This window comes from Sus scrofa, chromosome 3 (assembly GCF_054392235.1).
Source record: "Sus scrofa isolate SSC_HxYL_T2T_F1_AM1 chromosome 3, Sscrofa_HxYL_maternal_Yorkshire_Landrace_v2.0, whole genome shotgun sequence".
Classification (NCBI taxonomy): Eukaryota; Metazoa; Chordata; class Mammalia; order Artiodactyla; family Suidae; genus Sus; species Sus scrofa.
This window is the reverse complement of record NC_139385.1, coordinates 108731096-108746206: the sequence shown is the minus strand read 5'-3', so window position 1 is coordinate 108746206 and position 15111 is coordinate 108731096. Positions and strand designations below refer to the sequence as shown.

The following is a 15111-nucleotide window of genomic DNA, read 5'->3' as shown; positions in this document are numbered from 1 at the left end:
CTGACTTATATGGCAGATATTCTTATATTTCATTTTGAAATTGAGAACTATTTTCACATATAAATCTCAATCATCAAAAGAACATCTAGGTCAGATTAACTAAATCTCCTAGGCTTCCGTAATAGTCTACATTTCTGGCTTATCTCTTAACATCTTATTGAATTTTAAACAATGCAAGTTGAAAGCAAAAATAGAAAATGTAATAAAAACAGGGAGAAGAGAATTCTAATTGCGATGCTAAATATAACTTATCCAAAACCAGTTAAATGCTTAATTAAAACAATGAACTCAACTCTAATTTTCCTGTTTTTGCTACATCTAATCTATTTAATGGACACTGAGAATAAAGCAATTACTGTAATTTTAAAAACTGGCATGTTTGTTTCCACCTGGGTTGCTGTGCTTCAAAACACACCTTGTGCAGTTCCAATTCAGTACTATGTTCATTTGTATAAGACAAAAGTACTCTGAGATTCAAAGAATAACTTTCATTACTTTGACTTCATTATATTACTCTGATGTAAATTTGCTGTTATGGTAACAGGCTTCTATGTATACCAGCAAAAAGAGATATCAAGTGATGATTACCTTTACACGAAAAGAGATGAGGATTCTTCTACTTCAAACTCTATCTCAAGGCAAATTCCTTTAAATTCAATTCAAAGAGTGATTTTTACCTGATCTAAGTTTTCTTACCATTATTGCCAGAAATGGAAAACAAACAAACAACTCTTCTGGCTTCATGTCCTCTAGATGAAGTAGTAGAAGGCAACTCAAGTACACGAGAAGGACAGGACGAACGAAAACAAGAACCCAGCTATTTACTCCCACGGCCAGGACAGCAAGGAGGAAAGGGGGTATCAAGGAAACTATTAAACCTGGATTTGCCCTTTTATCTAAAATCTTCAGAGACAGACTAAAAGACTGTCTATTAAGGAGGAAAATATGGCTGAGCCAGTCAAATTAATAGTTGTAAACTAAACATGATCCAGGTGTTACAGAAAATACTAAGTGAACTGATTTGTGAGGAAGGGGTTACGGATTGGCCTGAGCATTGACATCTCTTGAAATGTGGAGAATAAGGGGGGGTGGGTGGAGAAACTAATGTAAAATCCCTTTAGAAGATCCATCCTGGCTTATTAAGGAGGGCAAGTTGGGATTAAACTCTGGATTTGATCTAGTAAAGAACAAGGAAGAACAGAAGTTGGGAGATGGCTATAATCCAAACTTTTGGTCCTACAGGCAAAGTCAAAAAGAGAAGGTTGGTTTGTTTCGTTTTGTTTTTTCTTTTTTCTCAGGGCCGCACCTGCAGCATATGCAGGTTCCCAGACTAAGGGGTCTAATTGACGCTGCAGCCGCTGGCCTACACCTCGGCCATCCGAGCCGCCTCTGCGACCTACACCACTGCTCACGGCAACGCCGGATCCTTAACCCACTGAGCGAGGCGAGGGATCAAACCCGCAACGTCATGGTTCCTAGTGGGATTCATTTCCGCTGTGCCACAATGGGAACTCCTGTTTTTTGCTTTTTTGGCTGCCCTGGACATATGGAATTCCCAAGCCAGGGATCAGATCGGAGCTGCAGTTGCTACCTATGCCATAGCAACAGTGCTGGATCCTTTAACCCACTATGCCAGGCCAGGGATTGAACCTGAATCCAGGTGCTGCAGAGACGCTGCCAATCCTGTTGTGTCACAGCGGGAACTCTGAGAAAGGTTTTATCTCCTAAAAAGACAGCAAATGTATTCAGTATGATGGATGGGTAACAGCTTAAAGGAATTTTGGAGAAAGGGAAATTTGTTTGGGGAGTTCAGATAATAAGCTTCAAGCGATCATGGAGTAGTATTGAAATATATGTGTATCAAATCAACACATCCTACACCTTCAACTTATTTCAATTTTTTAAAAAAGATAGATGACAGAGGTTAAAATGGTTAAGGGAACCAACACAAAATGTGAAATCAGGACCTGATTTCAAATTCCATGAGTAATACTAAATAAGCTTCACACTCACACCCTGAACTGAAGTGTCACTGCCCTAATTACTTCTCAGAGTTGTTAAGTGAGACTCACATAAAGATGTACATGAAAGTCATCTGAGAAGTATAAAAATGTTATTACCAAGATTGGTTATACTGCTCAGCTTATAATCTAGGTTTGTTTGAACCTCAAGGACAAAGTCACAAAAACAATTGCTAATTTAAATTTAAAGCAGACTCTTACTATCTTTGTGTTTGTATCCTGAGAACTAGGCAGTGCCTAGCACATGACAAGCAATCAGTAAGTGATTACTGAACTGCTCAAAGGGTTAAGAATAAAATTAAATAATATAACTTCTTTATAAAAATCTTTAATATGCTTATTTAACACTTTATGTCATTATTTAACTTTTCATACTTGTTTGTATCCTCTCTCCCTGCACTTAATGTCCAATCTTAAAAAATGAATTGCCTAAACAGTGTTAATTAATTTTTGTCACAGCATACAGCTGCTTGAGTGGGAATCTCAGTTCCCAGACCAAGGACTGAACCCAGGCCCGCAGTGGTGAAAGTGCCGAGTCCTAACCACTGGACCACCAGGGAACTCCTCTTGTTAATTTGACCTGCGACACATCCTTCTAGGGAGGTGAATGAAGTACCTTAAAAGATATGGGACTAAAAGAATGAAGTTTTTAAAAAAAAGCAAAAATGAAAACAAAGAAACACCACCCTATTTTATCAATTTCTAGCAAAAGAAGTACAGGACTAGAACTCAGGAGGCCTGGCTTTTAATCCAAATCTTTGCGACCAGGGACCATAAAGGAGGTATCAGCTATAAACACAAAATAAAATTTGTCTTTAGGTATCACAAGTCTTAAAAATGGTGATAATATTTGATCTACCTCTGAGAAATGATCCTAAGTAAATAATCTCTGAAAATCAAACATGCCTGGTGGTGAAGATGTGAATTATGATGGTTACTTACAAAAGTGAAAATTTATCTCAAAGGAGGAACACACGAGCTTTAACTTACTTATACGATGGAATGATGTATTCATTAAAAATGCTTTGGAGTTCCCGTCGTGGCTCAGTGGTTAATGAATCCGACTAGGAACCATGAGGTTTCGGGTTCGATCCCTGGTCTCGCTCAGTGGGTTGAGGATCCGGCATTGCCATGGTCTGTGGTGTAGGTCACAGACGCAGCTCGGATCCTGGGTTGCTGTGGCTCTGGCGTAGGCCGGTGGCTGCAACTTCGATTAGACCCCTAGCCTGGGAACCTCCATATGCCGCGGGTTCGGCCCTAGAAAAGACAAAAAAAAAAAAAAAAAAAAGACAGAAAAATATAAATAAATAAAAATAAAAATGCTTAGAAGAGGTCTTATTGATATGCAGGGAAATGCAGAGACAGTAATGTTGGGGGTAAAGAAAGTAAATAAGCGCTAAGACTCAATTTATTTCAAATACATAAAAGAAACATGCATTGAGTAAAGGACAGAAAAACCACAAAGATGACTAGATAAGTAATGGGATTAATAGTGAGTCTTTACACTTGATGTATTTTAAACAATAACATGTGTTTGAGTCTATACACGGGGAAAAAAATTCAGACTGATCTTCATCACTGGTAAGAATATAGTAGACAAAATATATTCGACTTGGTGTTATTCTGTAAGTCCGTAAAAATAATTTCTCAACATTTCATTCCAGAATGTACCATAAGAACACTGAAAAGAACTAGGGATAGTTAGCCTGCAGAAGATGAGACTGCAGAAGAGACAAAAGGATTTGACTTCAACACTGGGAAGAATGTCATATAGAAAGCAGAGATTACAACCAACATTAACTGTTTAGAATAGTGGTCCACACACTCTAGATTGGGCCGTAGTACTGTCATATGAGTCCTAGGAGAAAGAACAATGATAAAGAATGGAAGTACTTTCCTGCCCTGGGCTTCTGCACAGGCAGTTGCCTCTATGTGAAATGCCTCTACTTCTACTTTTTTTGTGGCTGCTCCCAATTTAACCTTTAGTTCTCATCCCAAACATCTCTTCCTCAGAAAGATCTAGTCTGAAATAGATCCTTTCAGTAACACTTTCTGTTACAGCAATTATTGCATTTTACAGACTCATCTTTTTAAGGTCCATCTGCAGGACTAGACTATATAAGATGTGACCCACAATTATTTATAGAAGGGAGGGAGGGAAGGAGGGAGGAAGGGGGAACATTGGTCACACTGAGAAGACACTCAAATGTTATCAACCACCTTAGTTAAAGGGCTTCATTCAGGAAGTTTCAGGTGAAAAAACCTGCCAGTGCCAGCATATGAGGGTTCATGATGGGAGATGCTGGATCAGACCTAAAGCAGAGCTTAGTTTATCTCAAATCAGAGCTTAGATGATTTCATGCCTCTGTTAATTCACCCTACACTTCGCTAATCAAGGTCACTATTCTTCAATGGTTAGGTATCATCTGAGATGAGGGAGTAAAGTGTCTTAAAAATCCCCACAACCACTATCCTATTTCAGATCCTATTAATCTCATGGTCCCAAACCCCCTTTCATCTATTGTACTTGATCTTGAACTCCCAGCCCCCAAACTGTGAGAAATAAAATTCCATGCTCACTCCACTCCATTAAAAAAAAAAAAAAGGTTGTACAATTTAAACTTACACAATGTCAAATGTTGCTTATATCTCAATGAAGCTAGAGGAAAAAAAAGAATTGTTTATAGAGATTTTCCCTTTTCTTCTTTGCTCCACCTCTAATACTTCTAATACACCATCAAACTGCCAAATGTAAAGAGTACTACCACACCTAACAATCCATAGTCCAAACCCCATTTTCTCAATAAAGTCTTGCCTAATTTCCCACACTGGGTATAATTTCCTCTTAGAACTACATATACATATATTTTTAGGGCCTCACCCTTGGCATGTGAAGGTTCCCAGGCAAGGGGTAGAATTGATGCTGTTAAGTAGCCACTGGCCTATGCTCATCTGCAACCTATATACCACAGCTCAGGGCAATGCCAGATCCTTAACCCACTGATCGAGGCCAGGGATCAAACCTGCATCCTCATGGATACTAGTCAGATTTGTTTCTGCTGAGCCACAATTGGAACTCCTCTCTTAGAACTATTTATATTTTTCTTATAGCAGTTAACATCTCAGTCTTAAATATAGATGTTATCTTCCCATATTAATCTCACATTCAAGGAGCTTTACATTAGCTTCTTGAAGGTTGATCTCAGTCTGATTCACTTTTTTGCTCTTACTCTTCTTTTAGAAGAAAATAACACTTTTTCTGAGTATGTATAGAATAAGAATATACAAACTGAGTTCCCATTGTGGCTTGATGGTAACGAACCCAACTAGGATCCATGCGCCCTGGGGTTCGATCGCCGGCCTTGATCAGTGGGTTAAGGATCCGGCTTTGCCACAAGCTGTGGTATAGGTCACAGATGAGGCTTGGATCCTGCGTTCCTGTGACTGTCGTGTAGGCCACCGGCTATACATCTGATTTGACCCCTAGCCTGGGAACATCCATATGCTGCAGGTACAGCCTTAAAAGACAAAAAGAATATACATGCTCATTACTGAAGAATACAGAGAAGTGTACAGCAGAGTATCAGCTATAATTCTACCCTCTTGCAATAACCCATATGTAGAAATAAAACATAACTATGTTAAAAGTCAGAGTTCCTGTCGTGGCTCAGTGGAAACGAATCTGACTAGCATCCATTAGGACTCAGGTTTGATCCCTGGCATTGCTCAGTGGGTTAAGGATCCAGTGTTGCTATAAGCTGTGGTGTAGGTTGCAGATGCAGCTCGGATCCCATGTTGCTGAGGCTGTGGCATAAGCCAGCAGCTGCAGCTGATTTGACTCATAGCCTGGGAACCTCCATATGCCACGGGAGCGGCCCTGAAAAGACAAAAAAACTCAAAAAAACAAACTATGTTAAAAGTGAGTTGGTAAACATATATCATGTGTTATATGTAATACCTCCATATACAAGAAAAACAAAAAACACTGCCCTTTGGGGAATAATAAAAATGTTGCTCAGTATTTATAATATTCCTTCTTATGCTGATACAGTCCTAGCTTATTTTCACTACGTTTAATATTTTCAATAATTCTTAGAAAACCACAAGAGAGAACTCCAGGTCTTGAATTTTGTCAAAAAAAAAAAAAAAAAAAATCAAGTTCCCACTTTAATTCAACTCCAACTAACCATTAAGAAAAACTCCCAAAACAAACCAGAAAAAACCCTGAAAATGTGCTTCCATATATTGCACACTTCGCTATCCTATCCTAAGGTGCTGTAGGAATTCTATAATCCTTTAAGCAATTCTGTATACATCCACTATAAAAATTCTGTCCTCAGTAGACAGCCATTCCTACATGATGACTCTCGCTGATGCTGTGCACGAGCACAGCTTTAAAGTAATTAGGAAGCGGTGTTGGCTTTCCTATCCACGTGACAAGCAATGCGCCACCCCCTAAGCATCACATTCTGAATTATGTGAGGTAAAGTAGACAATGCAATCTACCTTTAAGGGGCAAAGAGAATTAATATTATTGATTACTACCCTAATCCAGGAAATACTCAAGCTGCTTTACATACATTATGTGATTGAATCTTGAAGAACAATACAATATTCCCTTTTACAGACGAGGAAGCTTAGAAAGGTTTAGTAACTTGTCCATTATCACACTAGCAAGTAAATGACAAAAGGAGAACGAACTCACACTTAGGCCTTTGGCTCTTCCTATTACGTCTTGCTTATTACACAGAGAGGCACATGATTTCCTGCTGTAGAACCTCTAATCACTATTATCCAAATACCCGAGCTTCATTTCTGCTCTGATTAGCGCCTTACTAACACTGATAACATGCACACAGAGCAGAGGAACTCAACAGGCAGGCAGCTACCCTCATTTTCATTTTGTGCGTGTGTGTGTTTTTAGGGCCACACGCGCGGCATGTGGAGGTTCCCAAGCTAGGGGTTGAATTGGAGCTTTAGCTGCTGGCCTATACCACAGCCACAGTGATGCCAGATCTGAGCCACATCTGTGACCTACACCACAGCTCATGGCAACACGGGATCCTTAACCCACTGAGTGAACTCGCATCCTCACAGATACTAGTCGGGTTAGTTAACCCCTGAGCCACGACGGGAACTCCTCCCCTCATTTTCAGATACATACACCATGCACTTTCAATGAGAGAACACATACCATTTCTAGAAAACAAATGAACCACTTTAGCTACAGAAGCACCTGTTCAAGATAGCAATACCCCACTTCCCCCTGACAGGACAATGTAAAGACAGAAGATTGTTCTGAATTAATTTTATAGTCCTTTTCAGACTTTTCTTTGAAAAACATCAAGAGAAATCAATAATTGGGCGGGGGTGCCTACATTTTCAAATCCATAATAAACAGTCATCACCATACAAACACAAAAACCAGGAGGCCAAACATCACCTTTATGTCTTGTCCACCACAGGCACTTTTGGAAAAAGACATGGAGGAATAGTAAAGCATATCTGAGAGAAACATGATGTATTTACAAATTTATTTTACTCCCATTAAACAGTATTTCTTAAGGCAATGGGTCTATCTTATGTAAAATGATTTTCTTTAGAGGACAGAGAATTGTTTAAAAGTGAAATTAATCACAATTTGGACAGACTTTATAGTTGCCCTTTGACTTATCAATTTCAGTAACCAAAATTTCAATCAAGCCTAGATAAAATATACTAATCCTAAATAGCCCAGGTTTGTCACCTACCATTTCCCATAAGCTGCTTACCATAGTGAAAAAAAAAAAAAAAAAAAGAAGAAGAAATTTTAAATTAAATGCCAAACAGTTGCAGACAGCACTTGTTTGGCTGATTAACTTGTAGACAAGCATTACAAATAAATCTGAGCATGGTCTGCAGCAAATTAAATTCCACTGCTTTTAAGAACAAAGAATTCCTTGGCAAAGAGGATTAGCAACTTTACACCCAGGAATGCCAGTTTAATTTAATTGTTCCACAATCCAAGATTTAATATGCAAATATCATTTTGATACATAACAGTGAATTTAACAAAGTGAAGAAACAAATTCAATATACAACTAGGCTGCCTTTTCCGAACTGTAATTATATACAATAAAGAAACTGGCCAAGCACTCCCCCTGGCCCCCCATTATTGGGACTGAATTATATTAACATGAATCAGAACAAGTGTAATTAAAGGTTAAAATTTTTAAACATATTCTAATTAAGAATCTACACAGCTGTACCAATAGAATACTGGAGTTAAAATCATACCTCGATGATCTTCTTGGCCTCTTTGTAATTTCCTGTTTGTAGGAAGGCAAAGAAGAGATCATAGAGCATCGTCATTTCACCTTGTTCTTGGCTCACAAAGTCCATTGCTAGAGAGGAAAGAGGAAAACGTGTTAGAAGAAAAAATATAGAGAAGCACAGTGTCCCCTGAAGAGTCCTGGACAAACTTTAAAAACAAATATTTAGAACAAATTCAAGGTTATAGCCCTATCAACCAATTTTCTGTCACGTTCCTTATCTAACTAACAGTACACATTTAAGACATAAAGTAGCTGCAACTGGCTTGAAGGAGAACTGGGGAGGTTAAGGGTGAAAATCCTCACAAAGGCAGACCACTAAGAAGGGGGGCAAAAAATAACAGAGAGGCAGCTTTTCAAAATGAACAGCTGTTAAGATCAGGGACAATTACAATATTAAAAATCTACCTGATATTTTTCTTCTCAACAAACTGTAACACAATTTCTCTGGATGTGCTTGCCGTCCTATTAAATTTTCTCTTCACAAAAAAATAAAAATCATTTAAAAAAACCACCACAACCACAAAAAATGTTCTCTTCACGGTAATTCATTTGAAGACCACCAACACTAAGATATTAGAAGGTGACTAACCTTTCTGAATTAGTTCAGTCTTGCCTTTCTCTATCAGTCTACATAACACATCATGAATCCGTGGCAGTACTTTATACTTTTCATAGCAGTCAATGGTGACTTCAAGAGCAGTAGGTAAGTCATCCCTTGGAAACATCAAAATATTGACAAATGAGTAAGATAAATCTAATATACTTTAAAGAGATATACAATAACCAGTCAAAATGTATACAACTGAGCTTTGTTTAAGGTAGAAAACCACGACATGGGGGGAAAATAAAAAACACAAAAAAAACCACAAGAGATAATCCTTATATAAAAATCAATGCTCAGAGTGTATAGACGTCATTAGTGGTTTCCTGTTTTCCCGGCTTCATCTTTCTTTATTTTGCTTGCTAAATGGCACATTCTAAAAAGTCCACAAGACAAAGGCATTCTCTCCATTAATAGTTGCTCTAAGAATGCGTTATTTCTAAACACAAAGACTACCGGCAAATATTTTTTTCAGCCACTTATGTTTATGGTCTTCTATAATTCCAGTTTTGGGCAACTTTATTAAATGTCCATCAATAATCATCAAGGAATTTTCAAGCACTTTCACCTTTCTCATCATATTTTTTCAAACCACTGCCTCTCCAGATAAGGAGTAGATAACTTCAGGATTCATATATACAGAAACTGATTATTGCTAAACCTAGGATATTCTCAGGGTCAGTGAATTCTAGAACTCTTTAGAAGTTTTTCATTAGAGGGTAAGCTTTTAAAAATCATTTCCAATTATAAAGTCAAAACTTGTCTTATGTGGTTAATGAAAAAGATCTTTATATTAAGTCAGTCTGTTAAATAAGTGTGGAAATAAATATATTCTTGTGGGTCCCCCAAAGCTCCTTTTTCCTTTGGAAAAGGACAGTGTGAGAAATATACTGTAGAAAAGTTGTAGAGATTACATAATCCAATTCTACTTGCCACCTTTCTTGATTTTCAAATACAAGAGGAAATTAAGGCCTCTAGAGATTGACTGATAAGCCTAACACTACGAGGTAAACAGAGGAATGCACTGTCATTGGATCCCTGGACTCCCCCTTTCAGCTGAATACATCTAATTAAACATTATGCCCTATTAAAAGCACTGTTGTTTGTTTAACCTAATATGGTGGTGCAATTTGGAATAAGAAATTAAAGAGGAGTTCCCGTCGTGGCGCAGTGGTTAACGAATCCGACTAGGAACCATGAGGTTGCGGGTTCGGTCCCTGCCCTTGCTCAGTGGGTTAACGATCCGACGTTGCCGTGAGCTGTGGTGTAGGTTGCAGACGCGGCTCGGATCCCGCGTTGCTGTGGCTCTGGCGTAGGCCGGTGGCTACAGCTCTGATTTGACCCCTAGCCTGGGAACCTCCATATGCCGAGGGAGCGGCCCAAGAAATAGCAACAACAACAACAAAAAGACAAAAGACAAAAAAAAAAAAAAAAAAAAAAAAATTTAAAGATATTTGAAAAGAAAGTATAAGATGTATTTTAAAAAGAAGCATGGTTATAGAGGCAGGGACCAAAGTATAACTAGTGACAACAGTGACAATCTTTGTAAAGAAAACACATTTCTCTCACATGTGCAACAGTTTTCAAAAGGAAGAAAACCTTCTAAAATTTTCCACCTAAGCCCTAACATTTTGGTTCATTATACAAATGTTATGTTGCCCTAGACTGAATTACTATTTTATCTAGATTAAGATTTTAAACTGTACTAAAAAGTAAAATACCATGAAGAAGCGTTAATTTTACTGCAATAATACTGACACGGTGAAAATGAGCTTATCCTGATGGAACACTACCTTATCCCCTTACTAAGCCCTGTTTACAGTGCATCTTCTGGCACCCCACAGAGTCATTTGAATTTTTGTCATTTGGGGTGAAGACTAAATTACAGGTTAATTTCAAAACTGCAAGTAGATGTTGCAGGCTAGATTACTGTCATACTAGAGAAATGCTGCAGTAGCTACCACATATGATATAAAGCTTTATATAATCAGTATTTTCCCTTGCTTCAGATACAAGTTCGGTGATTACCTTTCCACAAATTCCATTTAATGGAAAACTACCGAAATATTTTTAAGAGAAAAACTAACACATGCTGATTTTTAAAAAACAGTATGATTTGCTTTTTTGAGATCAATTCCCAAACTAGAACGGTACTATCTCAATTGTATTTCCCCTACATTAGGTCAAAGCTATCAATAAATGAATGAATAATTGTTCTGTCAATCAAAGAGACATGTTAATAGTCTTTGGTCTCCAAATATATGCTTCCGAAGATTATACATGCTCAGAACAACAACAGAAAAGACAAGAATAGCAAAATGGAAATAATTCATATATTTGTTAGTAATTTTAAGTAACAATGTTACTGCTCCCAGGTTGCCAGCAAAATGAATTAGAAATCTATAATGAAACATTTTATACAAAGTATACTGATGATAGAAATGAATGAAAGACTAGTCATTTCTTTTCAATCCCTATCATCTACATTCTGACTTTTAGTTGGTTGGATCATGTCACTTTAAAAAGACATAAAAATGTACATGCCTAATATAGTTTGATGTCATCATTAACCTTTCCTATTAAAGCTTGAAAATTTTGGAGTTTCCATTGCGGTGCGGTGCAGTGGAAATAAATCGACTAGGGACCATGAGGTTTCAGGTTCAATCCCTGGGCTCACTCAGTGAGTTAAGGATCTGGTGTTGCTGTGAGCTGTGGTGTAGGTTGCAGAGGAAGCTCGAATCCCACGTTGCTGTGGCTGTGGTATAGGCCAGCAGCTGTAGCTCAGATTCGACCCCTAGCCTGGGAACCTCCATATGCTCCAGGTGCAGCCCTAAAAAAAAGCAAAAAAACCCACCACCAGCACCACCACCACCAACAAAAAAGCTTGAAATTTTTGGGTGATGGAAATGAAAAATATGAGGAAGTATCTAAAATTCACATTGCTATGAACAGAGTTGTATACTTGGAGGGCTTTTTAATTTCAATCCCAATGGACAAGTACTGAATGTAGCTCAGTTTACAGCAACGTAACACACTTCTACAAGTGCTGATGAGATGCAGATTATCACAATAATTGAACTCAAGGACCTTTGGGTTCCCTCTAACGTGAGGTTCTATGAACTTGGTTCACCAACTCAAAACTAGGTTCATCAACTCAAATGTTCATACCAGCAGAGAAAACCATCAGATGAAAACACCGCTTTTATTAGGCAGGATGAAATCAGTATGTGTAGCAATGTATCAAATGGAAAAAGGTGGAAACTGCTTTATACCCAAAATGCAGGAGAAGACTATCAGTGTGATTCTAGTTTCTATGACCTAAAATGATTCTGTGATAAGTGCATAATTTCTAAAGCTCTATATACAAACAGGTAATAAACTTTTAAAGTCCATTTAGTCACTGCTTTCAGAAACCTCAAATAATGTTAAATAAAAATCAACTCTGTAACATACTACTACCTCCACGAAAAATACCTACTGTGGTATTTTCAATGACTAGACACCAAAAATATTTCAATGATAGAATTTTTGTAAATAAAACTATACCTACTAATTAAAAGTAAGCAATCATTTAAAAATATTTTTGATTGATGTGAATTAACTCAAGCATATGCATTCCCAAAATTCTGTGAGCCTATGAAATAAGAGCAGAAAACAGAAAGGGAAAATTCCATAATTCTAAATTTTAAGAACACACACATATATAATAGGCTGAGTCCTATAAGTAATTTGAACACTTAAAACAGTTTGAATCAACTTGAATAGATTCACCTGGCCTACATTAAAATCCATTCTGGAATTTCTCTTTTACTGTTTAAGGGAACTTGACCACGTGTAAAACTACTATAATCTGTAATTTTGCATCATCAGATGGGAGAACACCCAAAAGGCAAGCTTGAAACTCACATGGCAAATGTGATATTAACTCTTGTTTTAGTCCTTATTATGAAAGAGAAAGTGTGCTTTATAATGTCACTGACAGAAAAACAAACCCTGGACATAACATTTACATGAGGCTGATCATAAAAATAACTACTTAAAGGTACCAGGAAACAAAGCTCTCCTAACTCAAATTCCTTCATACATAACTGTAAAAATCACAAGAGTTTCATACGACTGGCTGTTAGGACAAGAACAACCAGTTACAGGTATTTACCTATCAGTAGCTTTAAACATAGTCTCCTTAACTTATAGTAAATAACTTCCAATTAGGTATACTTAGTTTAATCAATATTTTATTTTATTTAATTTATTTTTGTCTTTCTGCCTTTTCTAGGGTCGTACCCGTGGCTAGAGGTCTAATTGGAGATGTAGCCGCCGGCCTACACCACAGCCACAGCAAAGCAGGATCCAAGCCACGTCTGCAACCTACACCACAGCTCATGGCAATGCCTGATCCTTAACCCACTGAGCGAAGCCAGGGATCGAACCACAACCTCATGGTTCCTAGTCGGATTCATTAACCACTGAACCACAACGGGAGCTCCATAATTTAATCAAAATTTTAAATGACAAATACTGATTTTCAATTGGAAAAGGTGCTTCAACATTATGCATAAAGTGTTAGTGAAGTGGCAATTTACCTAAAGAGCTTACTGACTAAAAAGCTCCCAAAATCTGAAATCACGAGAGAAAGAAAACCGAGGCCTTAGGGGAGAAAAAAGTTTAAAACAAGGGTGGGCGGAGTGCAAAACACCTCAACACTCTAAAAACTAACTGTTCTATAAACCTTAAGCAGATGTGGAAAGAAATCAATTTAGGAGAAACCACAGATTTCACAAAAATTATTCTGAGAGAACCAGCCCTTGAATTTTTTTTTTTTTTTCTGTTCATCATCTATAAATGAGGAATCTTCAAGGAGACTGGTGTTGCAATTACAACTAATCCTCCCCAAAAAATTAACTGTGTTGAAGGCTTTGTAATTTCCCTAGGTACAATTTAGCTGTCACTTACTTTAAAATTTACTCAAACATGCGTTCGGAACAGCACTAACTTCACATGTCAAGTGCTTTCCAGCCAATTGAGTCTAAACTGGAAGTCGGTGTTAAACAACTGAATGATTAGACAAGATAGCTCATTTCCCTGCTCTTTTGTTCAGAATAAAATGCCACATTTACATTATCAGGCTCAACAGGATTTTCTGACAGAGGGAGAAAAAAACCCTACTGCACACTGTCCGTACTAAGCACATGAAGCCTGTCATTTACCAATCATCCTTCAAAAAGCAATAGCCATGAATGTAACTTAATTACGACCCAATGATCCTTGACGAAAAATCATCTTATCACTGTCCTGTCCCCCTAGGGCAAATGAACCACTTTTGTCCTTTGGCACTGATGATGCTAAATTCTTAATTGCAATAATGGAGTAAAAGAGCCAAACCTCCTTAATTTCCTTTCAGTACATAAAGAGTTTTACCCTAGAAGGAAAGCATTCCCATAAATAATAAAAGTATCCAGTACAAATGAAGATGCCAAAATTGAAGGGGAGTGTATATAACATAATATAACAGAGGAACCAGCATTGTAAAAAGTGTACTGCTCACTGCTGTAATACACTGAAGTGTTACAGTGAATTTTAAAACATACTGGTATAGGTTCACCTTAACAGAAACTGTGACCTTTATGAAAGACTCAAGATTAACTTAGCAAGAGTTCTAGGAGGATTATATATACAAAGTCCATGATTCACTTAAATGAAATGCATGTGGGCATATACAGATTATAGCACAAATCAGCAGAGAAAAACCCTTAATGGAAAGCAGAAATTAAAGCTTCTTTGATCATTTGCACCAAATAATCCAGTTAAACAGCTTCAGATACTTTTCATATGCAATGAAACCAAAATGGATCAGCTATAAAACAAGTGAATCTGAAACTGCATCATACAAATTTTTATGCTTTTAAAACTAATGACCCAGATTTCATTAGTTTTTTCCTTTACCACAGCAAAAAGACTACTCATAAGCTCTTTTAACCTATTTTGAAGCATTTCTTTTTTTCTTAATATGGAGGATCCAGGTCATCTTTCAGAATCAGGCATGATTTCAATTAAAAAAAATTATTTTTAAGTGGGCAAAAATGTTTAACATTTGTTTGAATGACATGTAAACATGTGGCTTATCGAACAATCCCAATGTAAATGAAACACATAAAATTTTTGCATATTTCTTTCG

General features: G+C 37.3%; 1 protein-coding gene across 1 annotated transcript in view; it reads right to left on the bottom strand.

Annotated features, from left to right (window-relative positions):
- LRPPRC (leucine rich pentatricopeptide repeat containing) overlaps nt 1-15111 on the bottom strand; it is a 114192-nt gene that overhangs the window by 36934 nt on the left and 62147 nt on the right. Inside the window, exons 24-25 of the mRNA XM_003125183.7 lie at nt 8925-9049; nt 8298-8404 (exon numbers count right to left, since the gene is read on the bottom strand). Coding sequence (XP_003125231.4) covers nt 8298-8404; nt 8925-9049 — 232 coding nt within the window. The remainder of the gene's footprint in view (nt 1-8297; nt 8405-8924; nt 9050-15111) is intronic.